At 42.6% G+C, this 26,258-nt stretch overlaps 1 protein-coding gene and 1 long non-coding RNA gene across 11 annotated transcripts in view; one reads left to right on the top strand and one right to left on the bottom strand.

The window, feature by feature from the left end:
* Nucleotides 1–26,258, top strand: part of LOC147011724 (uncharacterized) — a 54,687-nt gene that overhangs the window by 7,548 nt on the left and 20,881 nt on the right. For 3 of the 4 annotated variants that reach the window (XR_015051658.1, XR_015051660.1, XR_015051661.1), the window contains exons 1-2: nucleotides 9,845–9,968; nucleotides 19,130–19,255. This is a non-coding gene — a long non-coding RNA (uncharacterized LOC147011724). Of the gene's footprint in view, nucleotides 1–9,844; nucleotides 9,969–19,129; nucleotides 19,256–26,258 lie in introns of those variants that run through there. The other variant, XR_015051659.1, reaches the window with a different exon arrangement.
* LOC147011722 (mechanosensitive cation channel TMEM63B-like) overlaps nucleotides 3,017–26,258 on the bottom strand; it is a 192,780-nt gene continuing 169,538 nt past the window's right edge. For all 7 annotated transcript variants that reach the window (XM_085856923.1, XM_085856924.1, XM_085856926.1 and 4 more), the window contains 6 exons: nucleotides 19,107–19,269; nucleotides 15,862–15,967; nucleotides 12,660–12,827; nucleotides 12,016–12,125; nucleotides 11,538–11,603; nucleotides 3,017–5,426 (listed from right to left, as the gene is read on the bottom strand). In XM_085856923.1, the coding sequence (XP_085713049.1) occupies nucleotides 5,190–5,426; nucleotides 11,538–11,603; nucleotides 12,016–12,125; nucleotides 12,660–12,827; nucleotides 15,862–15,967; nucleotides 19,107–19,269 (850 nt within the window). In that variant the 3' untranslated portion in view covers nucleotides 3,017–5,189. The remainder of the gene's footprint in view (nucleotides 5,427–11,537; nucleotides 11,604–12,015; nucleotides 12,126–12,659; nucleotides 12,828–15,861; nucleotides 15,968–19,106; nucleotides 19,270–26,258) is intronic.

The raw sequence follows: 26,258 nt of genomic DNA, 5'->3' as shown, positions 1-26,258 counted from the left end.
GGAACGCCGAGAAGCCAATTGTTGGAGTGTTGGAGTCCGGGGAGTCCAGAGTTGTTGGAGTGTTGGAGTCCGGGGAGTCCAGTTGAGTTGAGAGTTGGGCTTGACCGTTGAAGAGAGTCTGGAGTCTGGAGTTTGTGGCTTGCGGTTGGCGGTGGGAGTGGAGAGACGCCCCGTTGGTAGCTGGAGAGTTCGGAGTTCGGGCAGTTGGTTCACTGGAAGGTTCGCCGGTGCAACCAGGAAGCCGGAGTCGAGGCCCGTTCACTCCTCCAGCGCGTCGTCAGCTAGACCAGGCCGCAGTGGAGGCCGGACGACCAAGGGAGCCAGTCGGAGCTCGGGAGTCTGGGCAAAGGTGCCGAGGGTCACCGAACCAGGACCCAGCGAGTCACCAAGAAGGTGGCCAGATAGCCCACTCGGTCTCTCGAGCCCCTTCGGTCATCCCGGCTCCAAGGAAATTATAAAGGCTCATGAGCTCGGTTCTTTCTTTCTTTCTTTCTTGGGTTTTGCATGAAAGTCTGTTGCGCCTTGTCCTAAAGGAGAACTGATTAGGTGCATGTACATAATAAATAGACATCGGCTGTAGGTTTTTGCTTGTGTCTTGTCCCCATACCCCCATTCATTGCAAATGTGCATTTGAAATAAATGTCCCCATTTTTGAATGTTAACCTGCTCGTTGTGTCACTTTCTGCCATTGACTGCCATGATGCGTTCAGAATGTTAGCTGGCTGATTATAAGCCGATAAAATGTACATCTGGTCCGACGGGGCTTGGCGATATAAAACCGCTCGGCAATCGCATATGGAACGAGCTGCTTAAGTGGCTCGTTTTCGTGCAGGCTCCGTCGAGGTATAAACTCCCGGCATTTCTGTCCGCGCGAATAATTAGGTACATCGACAATTCGGCGATCGACCTGTAGCGCTTGGATAGAAGAGTTGGCTGGTTTATGGTGTGTTCAAAAACACCCGTAGCTGGGTTTCGGCGTTGATCCGGAATCTGCGACTACATTGCCACGTTCGGTGGGCGCGCGCGGCCGCGATTGAGCAAAAGGTGGTCGTCCACATGCCGGAGTGGCGGAAATCAACAACAATACATACAGTTAATTTGCTTGAGGGTGGAGGAGGGTTGTGGGGGTGCTAAAAACCTTTGACAGATTCTGAAGTCCCCACAAACACAATTTTGGACCTTTAAGTGCTACAATTCAGCCGTGAAAGAGTAACACACAAACAAACAACCTGGAATGGCACTCGGGAGAGAACATTGTCTCACCTCGCATGCTAATTCTGAGCAAAAATACCATCGTTAACTGAACATGCTATTATTATGGCTCACTGCGATGATGGCCTATATACCCGTATCATCCATGCACCCTATTATGTCACATACATTGCCATTATCCATAGTTTTATTGATTGATTATTAGGATATTTAATGACCACATTTGTGCACGTCAAGGCTAAATTACATCAATGAAGATGAATATGAAAAAAAAAAGTTAAACTATATTCCTCATGGTCAGTTGATCATGTATATGAAGTTTCGCATCAATCTGTTAAGTGGTTCTGGAGAAGTTTTTTCTGTATTTATGATTTTCTATCCAATATAGCCACCAGACCATGAAACCGATGACGTCATAAATTGAATTCTTCAATCACATCGGATCGTAGATCAGATGTATGACGTTTCAGATTTTTCAGATTAGGATTTCCATTCAACCAATTATAACTGGAATACCACTTCACCGATGACATCACCATTAAGAACCTATATACCCCATGGGGAGTTGATGATATATGCCAAGTTTGAAAAAAATTTTGTTGAGCGGTTTTGGAGAAAAAGATGTCCAATTTTTTTTTCTTTAATCCAAGATGGCTGCCATACCATGTGACCTAACATGACAGAGTTATAAATAAAATATTATCGATGGGGAATCCCTCCTATTTTTAAAATTTCACTTAGATCGGATAAGTGGTTGCAGAGAAACCTAGAACGGCACTTGTTGGAGTGCATACTTCCACCAGGCAAAACAGTTTACGTTTTGTATCCCACTGATAGGCTGGATCTGCATCCGGACCTGAACCAAAATCTAATCAGCTTGTTCTTGTCACTGAACCAACTCATCCCCCTAGTTTTGTCATAACCAGTCCACAACTTCTTGAAATATCCTTCTATTTATCGTTTTTGGCCTTATCTCTCTCAATAGTGAGGAATCACTTAAAAACATTATCGTATCCAGATTTGGATCTTCACCAAAATCGAATCAATTCGTCTTTGTCACACAATCAACCTCTCCACCAAGTTTCATCAAAATCCATCCGGAACTTTTTGAGATATATTGCTCACAGACAAACAAACAGTGGTGAAAACATAACCGCCATCCACCCTTAGTGATGGAAGTTAAAAAATTAAAAGCAAAAATATAGACGTGGATGCGTGCACGTGCGCGCGATTGCGCGCGCGCACACACACACACACACACACACACACACACACACACACACACACACACACACAATTGTGGAAGCAGAAGTGCACCAACATTGTGTCAATGATGATTGGAGTAATGGGAATGATAAAAAGGAACCTTAGAGATCTCAAAAACATCCCTGGGAATATTACTACAAACGAACTGCCGTTGTAAACTGTCCGCAGCTCGGTGACGATCCTCAAAAGAGCCCTCGGAACAAAACTTTGAGAACAAGAAAACTTCACAAATTGGTCCATGAATCATGACCCCTTTCCGAAACGGGGGTGGATACTACGAGAACTGGGAGGACTTCGTTCCACCTTATGAAACCTGCATATGGAGATGACAACCAACAACACACACAAAGGTGTTGCAGTAATCTCGCAACCCCTTCGGGTTGAGATTATAAACGCACAAACACTTTAAATTATTTATAAGATTTGTAGAGAGCTGAACAATCAAGAATTCTTCCATTTTTACATGTGGAATATGCAACCTGCCTTTTAAGATCACATTTCCTGCAACTGACACTCCCATTTTCAACCCAGCAAAGAGTGCATTTGTGAAGCAATTTATTTCTCTTTATTATTTACATGTCTAATGAAAAAGAAAAATGACACAGAAAATAAAGTCATCAAATAACAGACAATGTGAATGCTATTTCGTTTATCTATTCGTCATTTTGCATCAACAAGGCAATGTTTTTTTCGTCCACACCGCTTCATCGCACGGAGCAGCAGTGCAAACATCAGTGAGGTCTCCAAATACACTGAAGTAAGGGCAGGGACCTTGGACAAAAGCAACAGGTTCACATGACTCGGGTTATAGGATGCGTTAAAGCATTACATTCTATACGATTCCAAAAGCGTTTGCATAGGTTACACGGAGGAGTGGCATCATGCATCCCGTTCAAGTGGCGAAAACAGAAATTCGGCATTCCACTTGCAAGTAGTACAAATGGTCCACAAGTTAACTCGGCCAGCTCTCACCCACCTTAATGCCTTATCCGCCTCAGACCGAGCCCATCCACTGGAGTATTTACATCCCAAAAATTGTAGCCACTGCAATGCACCGTTTCCAAACCACAAAGCTACATTTTAGGCCTGCTCGGAACCTTTTTTTTTTTTTACAGTGCAAGGATGATCTGAGACACAACGTAACCGAAACCCCTGCCAATCATCACCACTTCGCCATGAAAGACTGGACCGTGTGTACATGTTTTGAGGATGAAACCACAGCCGTTGATGTGGAATGCCAGCTGAGCAGTCTTTTTATCTGATTTCTCAACAAGCTTGGTCTACACTACAAACAAACCGAGCTACATAGATGTTTAGCAAATCAAACTGAACACTACGGCTCTGCTACATCGATAGTGGAGACTTTTGCCCAAGTACGAAGCAGCTTATTCCCTTTGCAATACTTTGATAAACGTCGTATGACATGAGAAGACGACCTGCTTTTTAAGCCATTTCATATCAGTGCCAACATCAGAGCATAAATAGACAAATACGTTTTCTTATCACTTCAGTCACTCTTCCATGTTATGTATATATATATATATATATATATATATATATATATATATATATATATATATATATATATATATATATATATATATATATATATATATATATATAGACATACACACACACTTATATAATGTCTTCAAGCAGTATTCCACAATGAAGACTAGTAATTCTATAACACACACAATTGGCCCTGATAACAGTGCCAATTCAAAGCTGTCCCTTATAGAAACTCACTCATAATTCAAGGTAATCCACATGACCACAGACAGTGCTGGCTCTTGGCTGTCTAATTTGGACTTGAACCCGTCAGCCACTCTTTGCCACACACAAGAAGAATAAGAAGCCGCATATATCAAACACAAACTCAGTGAAATGTATGCGATTCACAGCTATGTTTCCACGATGACATCATAACCCATCGAAATAGCCCCTTTTTAGTCCTCTCAGAGCTGAAACCTCTTAAAACTGACAGGGTAACTGGGGAATCTGGGTTGGAGTGCAGTTCACAATATGCACACTCTGGTCATGCGGACGCCTTCATTGCGCACATACTTTGATTGCCTTATATGCTCACATTATAATAGTAGACTGTTATTTCAGAGTTTCAGGATCTTTCTCATTGCAAGATCCCAAGTAAAATACCACATTCGCTTTTGACTTCAAATGGCTTTTAAAGAACCTTCTGAAAGGTTACTTGCGGTTAGCAATTGGAAGCTGTATGTTTGTTTACTTGCGTTACCGAACGTTACGAAAATAAGAAACCGACACACAACTAGCGTGAACCTGCAGTTGTAATGAATCAGATGCCCTTAAGATGATCTGCCTTAACACCGGCAAGTGCATCTCTCAACAACCGAGGCAAGAAGGTGAGACAAAACAAAGATCTGCAAAGTCTCAGTGTGATGACCTGGATGCCAGGGCTCTGCATTATGGAGGGTGAAGGAAACATAGATTTTGAGTGGTGATAGAGATGCAGCAGGAGTGTGCTTAGGAATGTATAAGGAGAGGAAGGTGGTCAAGGCATAGACAAGATTTGATCATTGAAAGACCAAAATCATGATGATTTCAGAAAGTGATGAAATAGGATCGAGAATGATGGAAACAAAGTGTCGAGCAATGATCAAGTCGGTAATTATTAATCAATGCAAACACGAGGTGGAACTTACAACTAACTCAGGCTGAGAGGTACATTTTACTCAGGCCAAAGTCTCACGCCCATCTAGGAGGGGTGAATCTTGATCAATAGGCAAAATAGTTGGACCAACTGAGCCATTTTGGTCTCCTGAGATGGCTGAAGCTAGAGGTGCCAAAGCCGAAGGCACTGGAGGGGGAGGTTCTAGCTCGGCGGCTGAAGCATAGCTCTGCGGTGAAGTGACCGGTGGTGAGTCCTCTCCCGGAGCTGTCGGTGGCAGCAGCACTGAGGCTCGGTATGACTGGAAAAAACAAAGGGGGACAAGATACCTTAAAGCCTAGAATAGCAAATGAACTCTCCCATTATCGCAAACTAAAAAGTTTAGCTTCATAGCATAATATTCCCAAAATTATGCAAATCAGTTGATTATTAAAAGCTATTTGTGTTGAGGGGGAAGGGGCACTGTGATCAGACATTCTGTATTTTACTGGATCGTCTCATTTTATATCGAAGTGTCCCATTTTAACCTGTCCTAGAATGCCATTTGTCCCGTATTCTTAGTATTTTGGCTTATTTCCGTTGTCATGCCAATTACCATGACACAGCTAAACTGTAAATATACAGTGTGACCTTGACATGCTATTGAACCCAACTTGCACATATTTAAACACATAAAACCTCATAATGGGCCCCTTACCACCAGAAGTAACATTACCCCTTCACCCCAAATTTTTGACTTTTACTTACCCTCAAAAAAAGAAACCTCCCTCCCCCACCCCCCCCCATCGCATTTCACCCCAATTTCTCAAAACTCATTCCTGATATATGCCTCTTCCCTCTCCTCACAACCTTTTTACCTGCTCTTGCCATTCTTCTATCCTCTCCTTTTACTTAATTTCTCAATTGCTAACCCTTTGCGAAGGGCTGGTTGGACACCATATAGGTATGCACACTAGCCTCCAAGTTGTCTATCCTGGGTTTCTATTCCAATCCAGCCTGGTGTCTATTATCCTGGTGTCTCGCATCCTGGTGTCTCGCATCCTGGTGTCTCACAGGCAGGATAAGGCATCAACATGTGTGTCGTCCTTCGGATGGATGTTAAAACTGGGCATCCCATCTTCCGGTATTAGTTGGTGGACGTAAGATCCCACAGACATAAGATCCCAAGATCCGTTGCGTGTACAGTAGATGGCGCATAGAGACGACTGGAAACTCATTTCTGCAAGCCCTTTAAGGTTCATGCAACACCTTTTATACTTTCAACATGCATTTTTCCAATGGTACTTTTTAAAGTGTGGCCTTGTGTTCTATAACTTTAGCTTAATTCCAAGTTCCTGCCATGGGTACCACTGGAAAAGCAATAACAACCCAGGCACTGTCTTGCAATATGGTGCTGTATTGTACTGTATTTTGTCTGTTTTTGATAGGAACTCTATCATTCATCATACCGAGCTGGCAGGATGGCCTACAAGTACACACACTCACCTGGAAAAGCTGGCTCGAGGTTTGAATCCCAACCCAGCTATAATTAATCTGTCATCTTGGTGTTTTCACAGTCAGGGTCATTCATCAACGTGTGTACCGTCCCTCGGATGGACATTAAACGGGTGTCCTGTATGCCGGCATTAGTTGGTGGACGTTAAAGATCTCACGGTGTCCTGAGTGAAGAGTAGATGAGCTGTCATCGGCAGTGACCAAATTACAAATTGCTGCCCTAACCAGCAGGGGGCATTGCATCAGCGGCACAGCTGCACCCCCAGCCAATAATGCTACCCAGCTGCATATGAAAGAAGAAGATTCATCACACCATTATCTAAATTTCACTGTTTTAATACAAACTACAAAATCACTACAATAAAGATTAAGTGCCTGGTTACTTTCACCCTAATACTCATATATGGCTGCAAACTTAAGGAACAGAAACATAATTCACTCTTTTCCAAAAATCATTGCGCTTCCACAAAAATGTTTATGATAACAATAACAAGGAACAAGTCTGAAGAAAACGATGGTTCACGAGCAGTATTTGACGATGTAGATTGTTTCAGAAGTCAAGGACGAGACAATGTGATAATTTTTGACCAAGTTATAAAAATGATCAACATGATGTGGTACGAGTGACAGGTTATTAGCTGCAAAATGTCGAAAACCCGGTTTCGTTCAACAACTTTCAAAATTTGACCTTTGCATAACCTTTAAAGGTCACAAAACAATGTTGTGGACATTAAAATAAGGAAACAGGATACGTGCTATAGCTTAATGGAGTTAGTTCGTCGAAGAAGGTCTAAGACCCGGTTCGATTCCCACAACTTTGAAAATTTGACCTTTGTGAACTTTAAAGGTCAAAGGTCAAGGATTATGACCTTTGGTGCAAAACTTCCTCTGGAATATTCCAGGAACAGTATAACGTCATATAGGCTATATGGCATTTTGCACTCCTCGGATTATCCATACTTTGATGAAATCAGCATAAAAAGAAAATTGAAGGGGGCGCCACGGGCAAGGTGTTCGAGATAGAGCAAAATGGTTTCAAGACTTAAGGTGGGGAATGACCTCAAGATTATGCATAAAAAATATTGTCACCCCAGCTCTCAAAGTTTGGGCGGTCGTATGATTTTTATGTCAAAATCGCAATTTTCTAAGTTCGTGACCTTGTGACCTTGACCTTGGGACGAAAATGAAAAATCGAGCTCCGTGGGGCTCGGCAGGTGCCATTGGGCTAACCAAATACTGAAACCCCTGCCAGATTCGACAAACCCCTCGGAGAAGAAAATTTTTAACGTCAAAATTCGCAATTTTCTAAGTTTGTGACCTTGTGACCTTGACCTTAGGACGAAAATTAAAAATCGAGCTCCGTGGGGCTATGCAGGTGCCATTGGGCTAACCAAATACCGAAACCCCTGTCAGATTCGACAAACCCCCTCGGAGAAGAAGCAAATTGAAATCGGCTACCCCCCCCCTAAAAACACGTGTTTTTTTGGACGTGGCTCCGTCTATAATGGCGCACCACGCCCATTTTCAGGGAAACACAACTACATCATGATATAAACCTCCCACCAAAATTTTATCAGGATCGGATCAAAACCCACGGAGCTATGCTCAGGACAGACAGACAGACAGACAGACAGACAGACAGACAGACATACATACATACAGACAGACAGAAGACACACAACAATAACGAATATCGTCGTCACTTATTTTTTCGTGAAAATAATTTTTCGTGACCCAATAACTAGATACCTGTGATCACAAAGTGATCACCAAGGGTAAGCCTCCCCTGAGCCCCCCGATTTAAAGGCGCTGTCACACCTTGACGATTTAGCCAGCAATGGCAACGTATAAAAATGTATGTAAAACGTTGGCGTACGCTGAATTTGATTTTTTTTTTTTTAAGTTTTGGTCATATTCATAACGTGTTGGTCGTATGCATAACATATTAGTAACGGGCACAGAACGTTTCGTTGTCTTATAGATAACTTATACCAACGAATGTTTAGCCTGTTGTCGGCGTTCACAACCGATGCCCAACGATAGTTTAACTTAAGCATAACGTGCTGCACGTATCGCCGACGAACTCGTGGCGTAGCCTGTTAAAAACCTGCCGCATGCCGATTCAAATCATAACCGCCTGAGAATTGGAAGTGTCAACCACGCAGTCACACCTTGACGATTTAGCCAGCGTATGCCGACCTATGAAAAAGTGTCCAAAACGCTGGTACACGTCGAATACGGTATGGGTAAGTTGTGTATACGTTAAGAGCACGCTGAAAAACGATGAAGTATGCTGTCATATTTCCTGGTACGTCTAGTATGTCGTGAAATTTCAAACATGCTGAAAATTTTACAACGTACTCGCCGTTTGACTCACACGTTCCGCTACGCTGGGAATAAGTTGTAGGCACTATATGCACACACGTCGACACAAGTTCCTATGCACACAAGATCGTTGATCGATAAGATATGCACACAAGATCGTTGATCGATAAGATATGCACACAAGATCGTTGATCGATAAGATATGCACACAAGATCGTTGATCGATAAGATATGCACACAAGATCGTTGATCGATAAGATATGCACACAAGATCGTTGATCGATAAGATATGCACACAAGATCGTTGATCGATAAGATATGCACACAAGATCGTTGATCGATAAGATATGCACACAAGATCGTTGATCGATAAGATATGCACACAAGATCGTTGATCGATAAGATATGCACACAAGATCGTTGATCGATAAGATATGCACACAAGATCGTTGATCGATAAGATATGCACACAAGATCGTTGATCGATAAGATATGCACACAAGATCGTTGATCGATAAGATATGCACACAAGATCGTTGACACACGTCGACACAAGTTCCTTGTAAGTTACTCATAAGTCGAAACACGTCGTGGTAATGTTTAGCTTACCCGAAACTTATTTTCTCCGTCAAGGCACATCTTTTTTTTTTTTCTCTCCTTGGCTCCGTGAAGGCACGTGACGAAATATCTGAAGTTGTTGTTGTTGTTGTTTTTTTATTTTTAGTCTATCACGAATTTTAAAATATATTAGGACATTTGCTTTTAAGTTTCGACGTCGACGTGACAATATCCTCAAACAGAAAATATTCACAGAGGAGGAACTAAGAATAAGACATGAGCAAACTGAAGAGGCAATCGGACGTGACGTAACAGCATGTGACGAAATATCGGAAGTTATTGTTTTTTTTTAAACGCTGCCAATACGCCATTATACGGTAGTTGTAAATTAGAAACACGTTCAGCAAGTTCTGTGGTCGTCCGGAAGTCAATCAAATACGTTTACATCCGTCAATATGCGTTGGAGGTATGTTACACATTAGGTTCAAAGCACGTTACTCATAGGTTAGAAATAAGTTTTGGGTACGCTAAGCATTACTTCGACGTGTTTCGACTTATGAGTAACTTACAAGTAACCTGCCTCGACGTGTGTCAACGATTGCATAACGTGCCTCGACGTGTGTGCAACGATCGTGTAACGTGCCTACAACACGTTACTCATAGGTTATAAATAAGTTTCGGGTATGCTAATCATTACTTCAACGTGTTTCGACTTATGAGTAACTTACAAGTAACGTGTGTCGACGTGTGTCAACGATCACATTAGATTCTGCCAACCCCACATACTTTTATTCCCATGATTGATGCAAAATTTCATTCTAAAAGTCCCAGATGGGTCTGAGATAGAGCTCAGACATTGGTAGCAAAAAAAAACAAGAGTGGTTTAGTGCTCGTCAGGGTTTAAGAAATTTTGAGGTGCTATTAAAAATTTGGTGAACTAATTTTTGAAACGAACCCTACAGTAGGGATGAGCCTCCCCCAATAGGATAGGGGGAGGAGAGATTGGGACCATACTTTGTGCAGAGCGTTGGTGCTGCTTAAGCAGTCTCCTTGGCTATTGAGCACAATCCTGGACGGGTCACCACTCTGACACAGTATACCAGCATGCTTGCACTCATTTTGCTGACCTCGGACGGGATAACAGGCCGAGTTAACCCCACCTGCTGTTACATCAACAGCTGAGCGGGATTTGAACTCAGGACACGAGGATCCAAAGCCCACCATCCTTACTATTAAGCCAACCCCAAGCATGGAGGGGAGGCTCATACCCGTTGTAGGGTTTTGTTTCAAAAGTTTTTTGTTAAGCCTTGCCTGATAGGATAAGGGGAAGTTTAACAAGGAACTTTGGTGCAGGAGAAGGCCATTCGGCCCATTATGCCTGTGCTACACCAACCCCAGAAACGATCACCCCTCCCTGCAAGTACCGCCAACGTCCCTGTACCCCTCTATGTCCAATGCTTCTTAGTACCTGTCTAATGCCAATGATATTTTTAAGGCTGAGTCAGGTTCTGTGAACCACACCTTTCATTGAAACTTGCACATATATTCTGGTCATCATCATAAATGTTCCAAACTCTTTTCAGATCGTTAGTGCTACCAAAGAAGTTCTTGGCCAAAGGTGATGGTTAGGGTTATGTTGGGTGGTCTGCCATTCCTTTCCTCGCAGTCGGTCATTACAGGAATTTGTAATTTGTTCAGGGTGCCGTCGACAACTCGTCCACAATTCGCGAAGGACACTGTGGGATCTTTAACATCCACCAACTAATACTGGCAGATGGGATACCCGTTCAACATCCATCCGAGGAACGGCACACACATTGATGAACCACCCTGCCTGTGAAATACTGTGATGACAGTTTATAGTTGGGCTGAGATTTAAACCCAAGATAAACAGCTTCACGTCAAGTGTGCATACCTCTATGCTATCTGATCAGTCCGCATATATTATCGGCTCTGATTAAATAATTATCAGTGAAATATTGAGTAACGTACTATGATGTTTCTGAAAAGTATTTGTACAGAATTGCAACCTTACCGGGGACCTGGGAGTGATAGGGGACCCATCCGCTGTGTCTCGACCATGGCTATCTTCCATAAACTCCTGTGGAACAGAGTGTGCACCTCTTATTTTGACTCAAAGATAAATGTGACATCTTTTAATCCCAATCATCTTCCAAAACCCATCACCTTGCAGAACAAAGTTACAATCATCGATTTGTTGTATGGTTTCAAATAAAACTGTTACAAATCACGAAGGCAACTGTACACCCGATTCAGGAAGTTGGAAACTGATCTCCTCATTGACGTATGGACGGATAAATAGCTTCTGCCATTCATGCAGAATACATTGAGGTTAATTTTTATCATGTAGGTCAAATGGTTTGTTGTTTGGTCTGGAGAAAAATCTCTCCAAATTGTTGCACCTTTGCATGAAAAGTACTGATACAGAGCGTTCCCACAAAATCCAATTAAAACTACCGATGTCATATTTTGCCCAACAATTTAAATCTCACCTTATGCACTCGCAAGTACTTGAAATACCCAAAGAATATCCGACAAAGGCAAAGTATGATGGCAATGAGCAGGACAGCAAAGGTGAACAAGGATATGGGGTGCCGAGGACCTGTACAACACAAGGAGATCTTCTGTTAGGATCACCGGCGGTGCAAGAGACTTTATTGGTCCATTCACGAGTCAGTTGGCCTCGTGAAGAACGCAAGAACCACATGGCATTTGGGTTGTGGGTTAAAATTTGATTGAAGGAAGCGGAATTAAGGACTTGGATTCTGGAAACAGAGCTATCGTCTCAGGACGGGATGAAGTCTTAATCTGATGGCCAGAAAAAAACCCAGTTGGGTCACTAATGAGGTTTTAGAGAATAGGTAATCTGTTTTCCCAGCCTGGTCTGATTGACACATGGTGCTCGTGCACACTGCATAGTTTACTCGTAAATGTCTCCAGCCACTAAAATGCTGCATTTAAAAGGCAATGCTGACCCATATCACCCCTGAAAAAATCAAAACAAAAACACTTTCATATCCTGTTTGGATTCTGGTGGTTAACCGTGGTGTCACCATCAGATGACTGCACAAAACTGTATATTGAAGAGCATTCATTAATCCATCTTTTAAGATATAAAGTCACGCACATAACTTACCGAGCCGTAGTACAGAGTAGAAGAGGAGCCAGAACATACAGAGGATCGGTGCCGCCACCACTTGGTTCACCGCAGACAAATGTATCTTGCGGTTGAGCCTTGTGGGCATGCAGGAAAAGTATATATTGTAACGGTCCACCATGTGTTTCAACAAGATGTAGATCAATCCTGCAAGAGAGCAATGAAAATGTCACTTGTAAGGTTTGAGCAATGACTGCAACATCCTGTGCATAGAGAACACCTCAATTATCAATTTACATAGTACACTGTTCCCTCTGTCATACAAATCTACTTTCTTCTCTATGCTCATCTTTGTAAAAAGTATCTCTCCCTATTGCATCCTCCACTTTGACACTCTTCAACGTTGCTTCCCGTCAGGTCAGGTATGGGAGCATGCACTGTCGGGACTCCAGGAGCCTCCATCTGGCCATTCCCATCTCCTTAAGATGCTGATCAACCTGCTGCAACCACGAGACATGTGGTCAGCCCATTGGCCTCCTCCACTCACAAGGATCCCTCGCTGAGAGAATTTGATGAGCATGGCCAGTGTCAGGAAAATGACCCACATGTCCATACAGCCGCAGCTGATGCTCACGGACTATGCAGGTAACAAATGTCATTTGAGTAGAGGATCTCATCTCACATCTGTAGAGGAGGAGAGGAGATTGGGACCATACTCTGTGCAGAGCATTGGTGCTGCTGAAGCAGACTCCTTGGCTTTTGGACAGAATCCTGGACGGGTCGCCACTCCGACACAGTATACCAGCATGCTGGCACTCATTTTGTCGACCTCGGAAGGATGACAAGCCGAGTTAACCCCACCTGATATTGATTCAACAGCTGAGCAGAATTTGAACTCAGGACCCTAGAATCCAAAGCCCGCGGCCCTAACCATAAAGCCAACACCAAGCAAACATCCGTAGAGCAAGACGGGAAGCACCAAGAAGCTGAAGACTCGGACTTTCGTCCTCCTGCACAGGCACCGACAGCGCCACACCCCATGATCCAGTGAATCCATGACTTTCCAGGCCCGAACCAGACATCTATTGACATCTGGCCCATAGCCAGCAGAGACGTGAATATCACTGCCAAGAAAGTGAATCTCCCCATGACCACAACATCCTCATCACAAACACAGACAGACAAGATAGCAACATCCAAAATGTCATTGAAAGCCTGGATCTTCGTATTGACCCAGGAAACCTATAATCCCAGCAGCTCCGACTCCTCATTTAACACCTCAAGGGCCCTGAAAAGGATATCCAGAGTCTCCGCAAAGATGACTGCATCATCTGCGAAATCAAGGTCAGGGATGTTGACATTCCCAAATGATGCACCGCAGCTTGATCTCTCTGACATCCTCCCCAGAATCCAGTCCATACAAGTGCTGAGAATCACTTTGACCACAGGTGATGCTCTACCCCCTCACAGATTCCTCGCACATAGGCCTCCTTGTACACCCTCAGTGCACGTACAGTTTTACACCTCAACTCCCTGAACAGCTCAGCTCTGCCATGAAGCCTGGCCCTGCGACTCTGGTCAATGGTATCCAGTATCCCTTGAGAGACCAAAAATTTCTTTGCCTTCTGGTGAGTTCCAAGATATCAACCGGCAACATCAAGGATGGTGGTCTTGAAGGCACTCCACATCTCTTCAGGATTCCCCAAAGCACCCAGACCCCCCAAATCCCCACTCAGCCTGTTCACAAACTCCTCAGCTACCCACTCATCCTTGAGCTTGCCAACATCCAGCCTAAGCTGGGATGGTACCATTCTCCCGGATTTAAGTTGCAACTTCAGAGTTGCTGCACAAAGCTTGTGGTCGGTATTGAGGAACTGAGCATTCCAGTAGACCCTGCAGTTCTGGATCATCCTCCTGCAACCATCAACGAGCACATGGTCATTCTACTTTACCACACCGCCAAGTTGGAAGTCCAGCGATGACCACGTGGATGCTGAAACCATGAACCAGTCACCCTAAGTCCACGACTTCTAGCAAAGTCAAGGAACTTAGGGCTATTCTGGTTCACAGTTCCAGACCCATAGGGACCAACACATGTCTCATAACCATTCCTATCAGTGCCAGTCAATGCATTGAAATTGCCCAAGACAAGAAGATTGTCTCACCTGAGGCACTGATCAACCACAGACTCGAGCACGGCATAGAATGAGTCCTTCATGGTGAAATCATTCGCCTCAGTTGGAGCATATCTAGAGACCAGGGAAACGACACCCAAGGAGTGACAAATCCTTTGTCTCATCATTTGCTCATTAACCGGTGTTACCTCATTTATCATTGTAGTCAGCTTATTGGACACAGCTGCAGCAACTCCTTGGGAATGGTAACTATCAGAGCAGAGTGACCAGACCAATATTAGGTGTAACCACCCGTCATGATCTTGCCACTATCCGGTCTGCGAAACTCAGAGAGTGCTTCAATACCGATGTTCAAACGCTTGAACTCAGATGATAACAGAGACAGGTGATTATCCTCTCTTCAGGATGGGACATTCCAAGCACCCACCCGAAGGGACCGCCTCAGGTTAACCCAAGGAGACCGTCGTCTGGTGGACGACACCTCAGCACCACTCCGCCACACACCACCACAATCTGACCCAGGAAGTTTACCCCATGGTTTTCCTCCTATCATGAAGGAATGGGGGTCCTGAAGGCTTTCCCCCAATCCCATCCGCTGGTGGGCAGCCCTGCGAAGGGCAGCAGTGCAGGAGGTACTCCCACGGAGTGGGTTTTCAATTTTCTTTGCATTTGTGGATTTTGTGGAATGAAGTGTTTTACGGTGGCTGAAGTGCAAGTCCTGCCACCAACCTCCTAAAAAACGTAACCCAACTGCAGGAGGACGTCTGCTGTCACAGTTGGGCACTAGATATGGATGGCCGTTGGCTCACAAGGAACTCGTCCGCCCTTTGCACACGTACACATAAACATTTTCTCACAAAAATCATCCTCCGAGAAGCAACTATCCTGCTACAGAACTCGATAAAACTCTTCATTATTCACCTCCATTCACCTCCAAATTTTCACTTCATATTCCTCTCTGCAAAGCACACCTTCAACTCCTCTCTCTCCTCTCCATCCAAACAACACCCATTCATGTCCACCTTTTCTCATTTCAAGTCTCCCAGCACATTGCCCTTCCTCCCCACACCAGTGCCATTCTCCTCGGCCTTAACCCCTTGAATCACCAAAGACAACGATGATTGGGCAAGTGATGCTGTACGCCATGACCACAGAGAAAATATTCATCATCCAAGCGTAAGTCTGGCCAAACTGAAACTCGTATGCCTGCTCCTGCAGAAAGTCAGGCAGAAATAGAGTCAAGGGAAGCAGGGACATAAAACACCAACAACAACAACGAGAGTTCATAGAACACTACCTCATGCAGTGTTCAAGTATATACTTCAATTTTAATAAAACAATGATTTTAAACATCCGTTTAAAAAAAAATTCCAGAAGTTTAGTGCTACTGATACAGTCTTATGCACCACCATTATAGACCGTACCAAGGCGACGTTGAGTCGCAGTTTAGGAGATGAAGGCTTTATTGATCACCATAGATCGCAACGTCAGTCGGCATCAGAGATAGCCATATTGGTGGCCTCTTTTCTTAAACTTTTTTTTTGTATACATTGTCGAGGCTCGTATGAGAGCTTACACACAGAACACACAAGGGGGGCAGGAGACAAGAGGGGCAGGAGAGGGAAGGACAAAATAGTGGGGAACACAGACATGAGGAGATCTGTGGAAAGGAGAGGGATGGGTGTGGTACACGGGGTAAACAAGATGGACACCACAGGGACTTTCAGGAAGGCAGGAAATTTGAAGGAGGTGGGTTTGGGGTGGATTAACAGGGATAGAAATGATCCTGGTTTTGGATTGGGGAAGATAAGGCCTGGAGGGAAGAATGGGATTGAATTATAAAGAATGGGATTGAACTCTTTTTCTCCCCAATACTGCACCTTCTCGCATGCCATGCCCTCTCAAGCTATACATCGATATATAGCATGGTTCTTTGAAGTATTATAAAGGTGATTTGTGTTATACAGTGCTCAAGTATGTAATTAAATTTGATTAAAGGTCTAAAGAGGTTTAAAGGTGTATAAATCAATTAATTCTGGGTTTTACCGCTGTTTTACCCAGTGTCTATTACACCACCGCATCTGAAATGTTACATTAATGATTTGTGCCTGTTGTTTGTATCCTTTATAATGCCCTTAAAAACAGTAAGTTCGCTGTTTAGAATTATTTTTAAAATTCTGTTTGACTGCCAGGTAGACAGACAGAGTATAAATATTATCTCAGTCCTCTCTGCACATGCTCAATCGGGACGAATTCAGAACCAAACTTGAGGGGGAGCACTCGGTAGAGTGCAAAACCTCCGCCGCCAATACTGCAAGGTCACTCAAGTGAACCTGATATCCTATTCATTCAATTTGACGTCAACAGTGCTCACAGAGTTATAGTTTGCAACTTTCCCTTTTACTTTTATCTTTTACATACTCAATTCATTCGTCACAACTTGATTCCTTGAGACAGAAATTGATTTTACGTGGGTATATCCACCTGAAGTTCCAAATCAGCCGCAATTATAATTTTGGCATGTTTTTTGTTGGAAATTACTTATAACATGATGAAATGCAAAAAAAAAAAAATCGAAATTTTGTTGAAAAAAAAGTTGCAAATTTTTTTTTTCTCTAACAATTTTTTTTTTGCGGGGGGGGGGGGTTGGAAATCACTTAAAACATGTAGAAATGCAAAAAAAAAAAAATTAAAATATTTTTTTCAAATTGGCCGCCATAGCGGCCATATTGGATTTTGGACCAAGTCCAAAGTCTAATGGCATGATCCTTGGACCATACCTAATCCCCCCACCAAGTTTTGCCGAAATCTGTCGAGGAGTTTTTCCGTAATACTGTACACAAACAAACAAACAAACAAACAAACAAAGAGAAAGGGGTGAAAACAGTAACCTCCGATCTTCGATGACGGAGGTTAATTATGAAAAAATGTCAAACTTGTCTTCCAATTCATGTTCCGATTTGTGTTCAAAATATAACATTCAATTTAAATAAGTTGTTCCTTGATCATAAACTGATGAGACAGACAGATGGATACGAACCATTTGCTTAACCCCACTTTTCGCTTTGCGTGCATGGGATAACAACTAGAAAGAGCAATCAATGATTGAAGACCCTCAGCAGGACTTGTTGTGTGTGGTTTTACAGGATGTATTTTATTGATGGACTCACATTCTAATTGCACAGTTTATAGAGGAACTTGGTTGAAAAAAGATAACGTGTGCTTCTGGCTACCACTAAGGTGGCGTTTGTGACCAATGTCAGCACATTCTGTGCGGACAGACAAACTGATCCAAATGCAATGCCCTCTCCTCTGGTGAGGGTAATAATATACTATATGGGACCATGTACAGCATTACAAATGCATCATCAGATTCATTTACATATAAGCAGCACCTGGAGGCTATTTTACATAATTTCTGTGGTGGTGGCTGTGCTGATAATGCAACAGCTTGAGAAAAGTTGAAGAAAGGCAAGTATTTAGAATTGGTTGCTGCACCAGCAAACAATAGCATTTTCTTTTGAAAACGTACTGTGGGATCCTGAGCATTGCCAGCCAATGCTCAAAGATGAGACAACTGGCTTTTCATCCCAGGTGGACAGGTGGCATACTCCTGCAAAGCATCAGGGTGACAATTTAGAATTGGGTTGGATGCCACACCCAGACTCTATACGTAGACACCTCAAAAACGAGTGTGCTACCCCTCGGGCTATGCAGTCGACATGCATCAGTTGAACGAATGTGATCATTGACCTAGAGCATTATCATAGAACAGCACCAAGGGGATTGGAAGAGCATAAAATGCCATATTTGTGTGGAAAATGAAGCAAACAAACTTTTTGTCAATGCAAAGATGCCAAACATATCAAAATGGCCCCTCAGTGTAAAAGCTGGTTATGTACGTAAATAATTGATATGATGATGATGAATGTAATTATTTATATGCTCATATTAGTGGTTAGTGTGTGTGATCTATATGAGATTATGTGTGTATATGTATGTTACATATATATATATATATATATATATATATATATATATATATATATATATATATATATATATATATATATATATATATATATATATATATATATGAATATGCACAAACACACATGAAGATGATTCATGAAGTTCTCCGAACTGGACGAAACGCTCTGCCAATATCGTCATGACGGCATTGTCATGGCGTTCGTCCAACACACACATCACATATTTACTTGCAGGAATTAAAACATTAAACATGGCATAAATGTGGGTCTGAAGTAGTGTGGCTTGGAGTGAAAGGATTCATGTGGGTGTTTCGAGTCAAAGTGACCAGAGTCCTCAATACTGATTGCACAGTGCATACCTGCTTGACATTCTTTCTTTCAGCCTCAGACTTGGCCATGGATAGCCGGATGGTGTACAGGATAAGGCCGGGCACTCGAAGCAATTCCATGGCGGTCCCGATGAAACCCGCTGTGATCACGTAGTTCACAAAGAACGCGCCATTGTCGGGTAAGAACACGCACCTAGGTCACCAGATATTGTCGAATCAGAAAATGCTCTCATTCATAACCTATAAGGCTTGTTTAAATGTCATTGGACTCTACTTCTCGGTTCGGGTGATGGTTTCCGTTAAAAAAAATTTCCAATTTTTTTTTTCAACGAAACAAATCCACAGCTGCTCATTCCCTCCTGCAGCCACACCGGTGTGCTTAGCTCTCAACCCCTTGTGATTCATCGCTTGTGTACTGGTGTGTTACAAAATTAATGAGACATAATTAGAACTGCCACATGATAGCTGCTGGCAGTGATGACCAGTTACCAAAACGTCCCGCTGTGATGCAACTCCGCTTTGATTGGACACCTGACCCTGACCCATGACGTTTTAAAAAATTATTATTTAATTTAATTTAGAATGGGATTAAAATAAATTAAATTCAAATCAAATGGAAGACCAAATAGGTGCAGTCCTGCATTGGAGTAATCAACTGCAACCCAAACAAGCAGAAAGCAAAGATGAAATCAGGAGGAACCTGGATAGGATTCGCATTTCAGCCAGCAGCTACTCCTCTACCCTCAAACCCATCCAGGCACACCCAAGTGAGCCTTATTCAAAACAAAAACAAAAAAAAAATCAAAAAGAACCCAGATCAAAAAATTTAATACTTCTGTTTGCCGGACCATGCGTTCAACCAAGTTGAAAGTTAAAACAAGTATTCCCTATCACTACGAGATCACAATTGTGAAGTTTCACGTTGATTGGTGAAGCGATTCCAGAGAAAACATTATTTAATATCCTCTTCAATCCAACATGGCTTCCAAACCATGCGACCGATCAATTATTCCTTAACAAACTTGTACATCCAAGGCTTGGGGAACGTTTGCGTAAAGTTTCCTCTCGATCTGTCCAGCCGTTCTGAAGAAGATTTTTATGTTTTATGATAAATCCAATATGGCTGCCAAACCACGTGATCTATGATCTCAAATATGTGAACCTTTTGTTTCCATAGCTGAAGGAGAGGGTATTGTGTTAGGCCCGTTTGTTTGTTTGTTTGTTTGTCCGCACAGCACTTTAGTGTTTTTCTCCGCAACCGCTTGTTGGATTGAGACAAACTTTTCACCATAAGAACGACGACTCATGTACAATGATTTAATGATAACTAGTGCATGCCCGTACGTGCGTGGCCGTACGTGCGTGGCCGTACGTGCAAAAAAAAAAAAAAAAAATTCAAACCGCGTGCCAGAAACAACAACCACACAGGCCGTTCCTTCGCTCTAGCGTGCCCGTACGTGCGTGGCCATACGTGCATAGCCGTACGTGCAAAAAAAAAACAAAAAAATGTTCAAACAACCACACAGGCCGTTCCTTCGCTCTCGTAAACGACGACTGGATTGGGGCGTTGTGTTTATCTCTAAATGCGCATAAGAAATCGAGAAATTATTAGAATACAGTAAGTCATCACTATCCGGAAGTCCGTACATTGTAACCCATAATGGGGAACGCGGCTGAGGATCTCTTCCCCAATGGCCATGCCTACGCAGCAACGTATCCTTTCATTGGTAACTAAATGGCGCCCTTTCCCCATTGGCCACACCTACGCAGCAACATGTCCTGTCATTGGTAACTAAATGGCGCCCTTTCCCCAATGGCCACGCCTACGCAGTAACGTGTCCTGTCATTGGTAACTAAATGGTGCCCTTTCCCCAATGGCCATGCCTGCACAGCAACATGTCCTGTCATTGGTAACTAAATGGCACCCTTTCCCCATCGGCCACGCCTACGCAGCAACGTGTCCTGTCATTGGTAACTAAATGGCGCCCTTTCCCCAACGGCCACGCCAACGCAGCAACGTGTCCTGTCATTGGTAACTAAATGGCGCCCTTTCCCCAATGGCCACGCCTACGCAGTAACGTGTCCTGTCATTGGTAACTAAATGGTGCCCTTTCCCCAATGGCCATGCCTACACAGCAACATGTCCTGTCATTGGTAACTAAATGGCACCCTTTCCCCATCGGCCACGCCTACGCAGCAACGTGTCCTGTCATTGGTAACTAAATGGCGCCCTTTCCCCAACGGCCACGCCAACGCAGCAACGTGTCCTGTCATTGGTAACTAAATGGTGCCCTTTCCCCCAACGGCCATGCCTACGCAGCAACATGTCCTGTCATTGGTAACTAAATGGCACCCTTTCCCCATCGGCCACGCCTATGCAGCAACGTGTCCTGTCATTGGTTTGGTAAATAAATGGCCATAACTTGGGAACCACTTTCCCGATTAATATCAAACCTTGAAAAGGCACATACTCAGATCCCAGCAATATACCTGGCAAGTTTCAATTAGATCGGACCAGTGGTTGTCGAGAAACAGCGGTCACAGACACACAGACACACAGAGATTGCTGTAATTATAGATAGATTATGACTTCATAGGTTATGTGGTGTGGCAGCCATGTTGGAAAAATGGAAAAGCTTTGGACCTCTGTATCTCTTAAACTGCACCAAGGAAAAAATTGAAACTTGGTAAATGGCAAGTACTCCTCATGTGGAACAAATATGATTTTTAATGACATCATAGGTGCCTTCCTTATGATGTCATAATTGCATATATAATGTTTGAGTCTCATCTAGGGATAAAATGGTCCACATAAAAAAAAATGGATGACATCATTGGCCATGTGATTCGGCAGCTATATTGTGTTTTAATTTTTTTTTTGAAACCTTCAAAAATCTTCTTCTCTGAAGTGGCTGAACAGATCGAGGTGAAACTCTGCAAGTATGACTGCCTATCCATGAGGAATAAAAGTCACACATATGATGTCATAGGTCACATGGTTTGGCAGCCATATTGGATTGAAGAAAATATTAAATGATGTTTTCTCTGGAACCACTTAATCAATCAACATAAAACCACAATTATGATCTAGTAGTGATATGGAATACATGTTTTAATTTTCAACTTTATCAGACACATGGCCTCACAGCCAGAATTATTTTAATTTTTTTTGATCTGGATTCTTTTTATTATATTTTATTTTACTTTTTTGAATAAGGCTCACTTGGCTGACTTGGGTGGGTTTGAGGGTAGAGGAGTAGCAGCTGAAATGTAAATCCTATCCAGGTTCCTCCTGATGACTTCATCTTTACCTTTTGCTTGTTTGTGTTCCTTCTGATGACTCCAATGTAGGACTGTACTATTTGGTCTTCCATTTGATTTGAATTGAATTTTTCTTAATCCCATTCTAAATTCAATTGAATAATCATGAAAAATGTCATGTGTCAGGGTCAGGTTTCCAATCAAAGCAGGACGTTTTGGTACGTGGTCATCACTGCCATCAGTTATAAAGTGGCAGTTCTAATTATGTCTCTTCTGAATTACGCAATATACGAGTACTCAAATGCACCACACAAAACGACACAAACAACACACAAAACACGTTCTGGCGAGGGTCTGCAATCTCCAATTGCTCTTTCTAGTTCCTTATGGTTAGGCGGTCATATTTTTAAAGTTTCACCTCGATCTGTTCAGCCACTTCAGAGAAGTTGATTTTTGAAGGTTTTTAAATAAATAAAAAAACAATATGGCTGCTGAATCACATGACCGATGGTATTATCAAAAAAAAATTATGTGGACCGGTTTATCTCTACATGACCCTTAGAAATTTTCATGCTGATTAGATATAGCGTTCTACAAATGCAATCATGACATCATAACGAAGGCACCTATTATGTCATAAAAAGAATCACTTATTCTCCATGAGGAGTACGTGCCATTTCCCAAGTTTCAATTTTCTTTGCTTTGTGTGGTTTCAGAGATAGAGGTACAAAGTTTTTCCATTTTTCCAACATGGCTGCCACACCACATGGCCCATGACGTCATTATTTATGATTACAACATTCTACATGAGTAGTCGCACCTATGGTGAAAATTTCATCTCAATCCGACAAGCGGTTGCGGAGAAAAACATAAAAGTTCTGTGCAGTCAAACAAACAAACAAACAAACAAACGACTCAAACACAATACCCTCTCCTTCAGTGAGGGTAATAAATGAAAATAAATAAATGAAAAAACAGAATGCAGGTTAGCGACCCGATACAATGGGGAAGTTCTTACAATGTGTAAGCATTAGCATGGTTCGTTGTTGTTCATGGTTCGTTATTACTTACAATGTGTAAGCATACCCCACTAGTATTAAATAAACTGCCGATGTCTATTATTTACGTTTCCATTCACCTGCTGAACGTCCTTCAGGAAAAGCATTTCAATCGGATGTTATGAAAGGTCTAATCAATGTGCTTGATCTCAAAAACAATTTTACTGGAAAATTAGTGTTTTAACTTTTGAAAATACATTTCATGTAATATGTACTTAATATAAAATGCTTTGTCGTGAGAGCATGAACTAAGCCTGATCGGTTATTATGGTTACAAAAACATTACAGGTTGATTCTGAAAGATTTTTTTTTTTTGGTTACTCATTTATGTTGTGAGAATGTGATTTATATTTATTCTAAAAATAAATAGCTTTTGGTTCATCCAGTGCTGATATGAAAGCGCAAATAGGAAGGAACATTAATGGGAAATAACAATGGTATCTAGTTGAGGACAAAGTGAAAATTAGAACAGGTTATCCCAATACTAATGTCACCATGCTAATTGGCTGGGTGTTGGTACCTCTCTCACTGGCCATGGCATTTCAGCAAAGGATTTCTGTGATTCCATGGGACTGACTCGATCTGTGAACTTTCCAACCTAGATTTCTGTCAATGGCAAATCTTCCCTTCTGGATTTGGTGATGAGCAACTTTCCCGCCAATGTATTTTGCTCTTCCTCTGCCCAATGGTTCATCTGATCATGTGTTTGTGAAGGTAAACATCTCGCTGGACAATCTCAGAGAACAGCCTCAGCGCCAGCGAGACTTGCAGTTCACTCGAGCAAACTGGCAAGGACGACAAGCAGCCATCACACTTCAGGGCTGACCTCCTATATCTACTGCCCCTGATATTAATTCTTCCACAGAATCCTGCTCTTCCTCATACACAGATTCATCCCATCTCGTCTTCATTTATCGTACCGTTCTTCCCACCAATGGTACACTGAATCCCGTGGTGAGGCAGTTGCCTAAAAACAATTTGCATTCTCCTCCTGGAAGGCAAATCCGACTGAAGGCAACAACAGATTATTCCACAAAGCCCGCAACAAGTGTGTCCTACCCTCAGGAGAGCCAGAAAACAACATCTGTCCAACCTCAAGATTGAACTTTCAAACTCTCTCCCTCCTCTAAAACCTTGTCAAGTCTGTCTCTGGTGTATGCTCCCCTTCCATCCTTCTCCTCACTTCAAATGGCACCACAGCTGACTCCGCTCGTAAGAGGCCGAATACTCAATTCTGTGTTTGCTTCCAAATCTTATGTCGCCAACATATATATATATATATATATATATATATATATATATATATATATATATATATATATATATATATATCTCTACCCACCCTTCCAAGTCGTACCCAAATGCTCCTGGACTCCGTGTCTTTTGTACATGAGAAGGTCAAGAGGTTTCTCACAACCATCGACTCTGAGTTTGGCAACTGCACTGGATGGCATCAGCTCATGAGTCTTGTGAGTGCTCTTGCACTTCCACTCACGAGAAGTGCTCTTGCACTTCCACTCTCCACCATTTTCACCCTATCACTTGTCCTATGTCATCTTCCATCTGCTTAGAAGTCAGTCAACATCACAGCATTACATAAAAGATGTGAAAAATACACACCTATGAACCTACTTCCAATCAGCAGTAAGGTAATGGAATCATTCATCACATTTGACACAAAATCATTCCTTATCTCCAATGATCTCATCTCAGATCATCAATTCGGACCAGGTCACTCAACCTTGGACATGCTGCTTCGACTCTCCAAACAGTTGTGGAGGCCCTCAATATCAGACATGAGATCAGGGCCATCTCTCTGGACATATCTTGAGCTTTCAATCCAGTCTAGCATCCTGCCTTGCTCTCAAAACTCTCTGGCTATGGCATCCAAGGCCATCTCTACTCATGGATTACTGACTTTCTCCACTCTCATTGCCAACATGTGGCTCTCAACAGAATCCTTTCTTCTCCTCTCCTGTCAAGGCTGGAGTGCCCCAAAGCAGTTCTTGGTCTGATCCTATTCTTAATCTTCATAAATGATCTCTCTGATTCACTGGAAAAATAATCTTTATCTCTTTTCTGATGACTCTACCCTCTGTCGGGACATCCCTCATCCTTTTGAGAGACCTCTTCCCTCTCGTCAGACCTTGAGAAAATCACAAACTGGTCAAACAAAATATATATATATATATATATATATATATATATATATATATATATATATATATATATATATATATATATATATATATATATATATATATATTGTTTGACCAGTTTGGAAAACACTTGGAATATATTTTGCCATCGTCGATAGGTCGGTGGTCTCTGTCTTCTTCTGCATCCTTTCTGGTCTTGCATCCTCTGCCCTTTCTATGCTTTGTCCCTCCCCCCCTCTCCCCAGCTATCTGCAGGACACATGCGGTCCACCATCAATCCCCTCCGACTGACAAAATCCAGAACCACTGCTCACCTCCACTCATAAGTTTCTCTTTTTTCACACCTGTGGAACCAAATTCCACTCTATTAAATTTCATTCTTCCCTCCAGGTCTTCAAAATAGCTGTTCACCACCACCTCAAATCATCCACCCTTCAAAACCATGATCTTTTCTACACCCATTGAACCACCCCCAACCCTCCAAAAAATTTGCTTTTGTTTCTGTATCCATCTTGTCCACCCCTTGCATTCTCCTTTACCCCTCATAGTTACTCGCATCCCTTGTTTGTCCATCTCCGTCTGTTTGTCGCACATCATCCTCCTCCCTGCTGTTGACATTTCTCCGTTCTCCTTCTGCATTACCTTGTGTTATTTTGTATCCTGATCCGTTCTGTGTTCTAGCTCCTCATCAGCCTTCATTCACT

This window comes from Eptatretus burgeri, chromosome 15, assembly GCF_056783735.1.
Source record: "Eptatretus burgeri isolate ZD-2024b chromosome 15, Ebu_testis_v1, whole genome shotgun sequence".
NCBI lineage: Eukaryota > Metazoa > Chordata > Myxini > Myxiniformes > Myxinidae > Eptatretus > Eptatretus burgeri.
The sequence above is the reverse complement of the archived record's forward strand: the minus strand, read 5'-3'. Positions and strand labels throughout refer to the sequence as shown.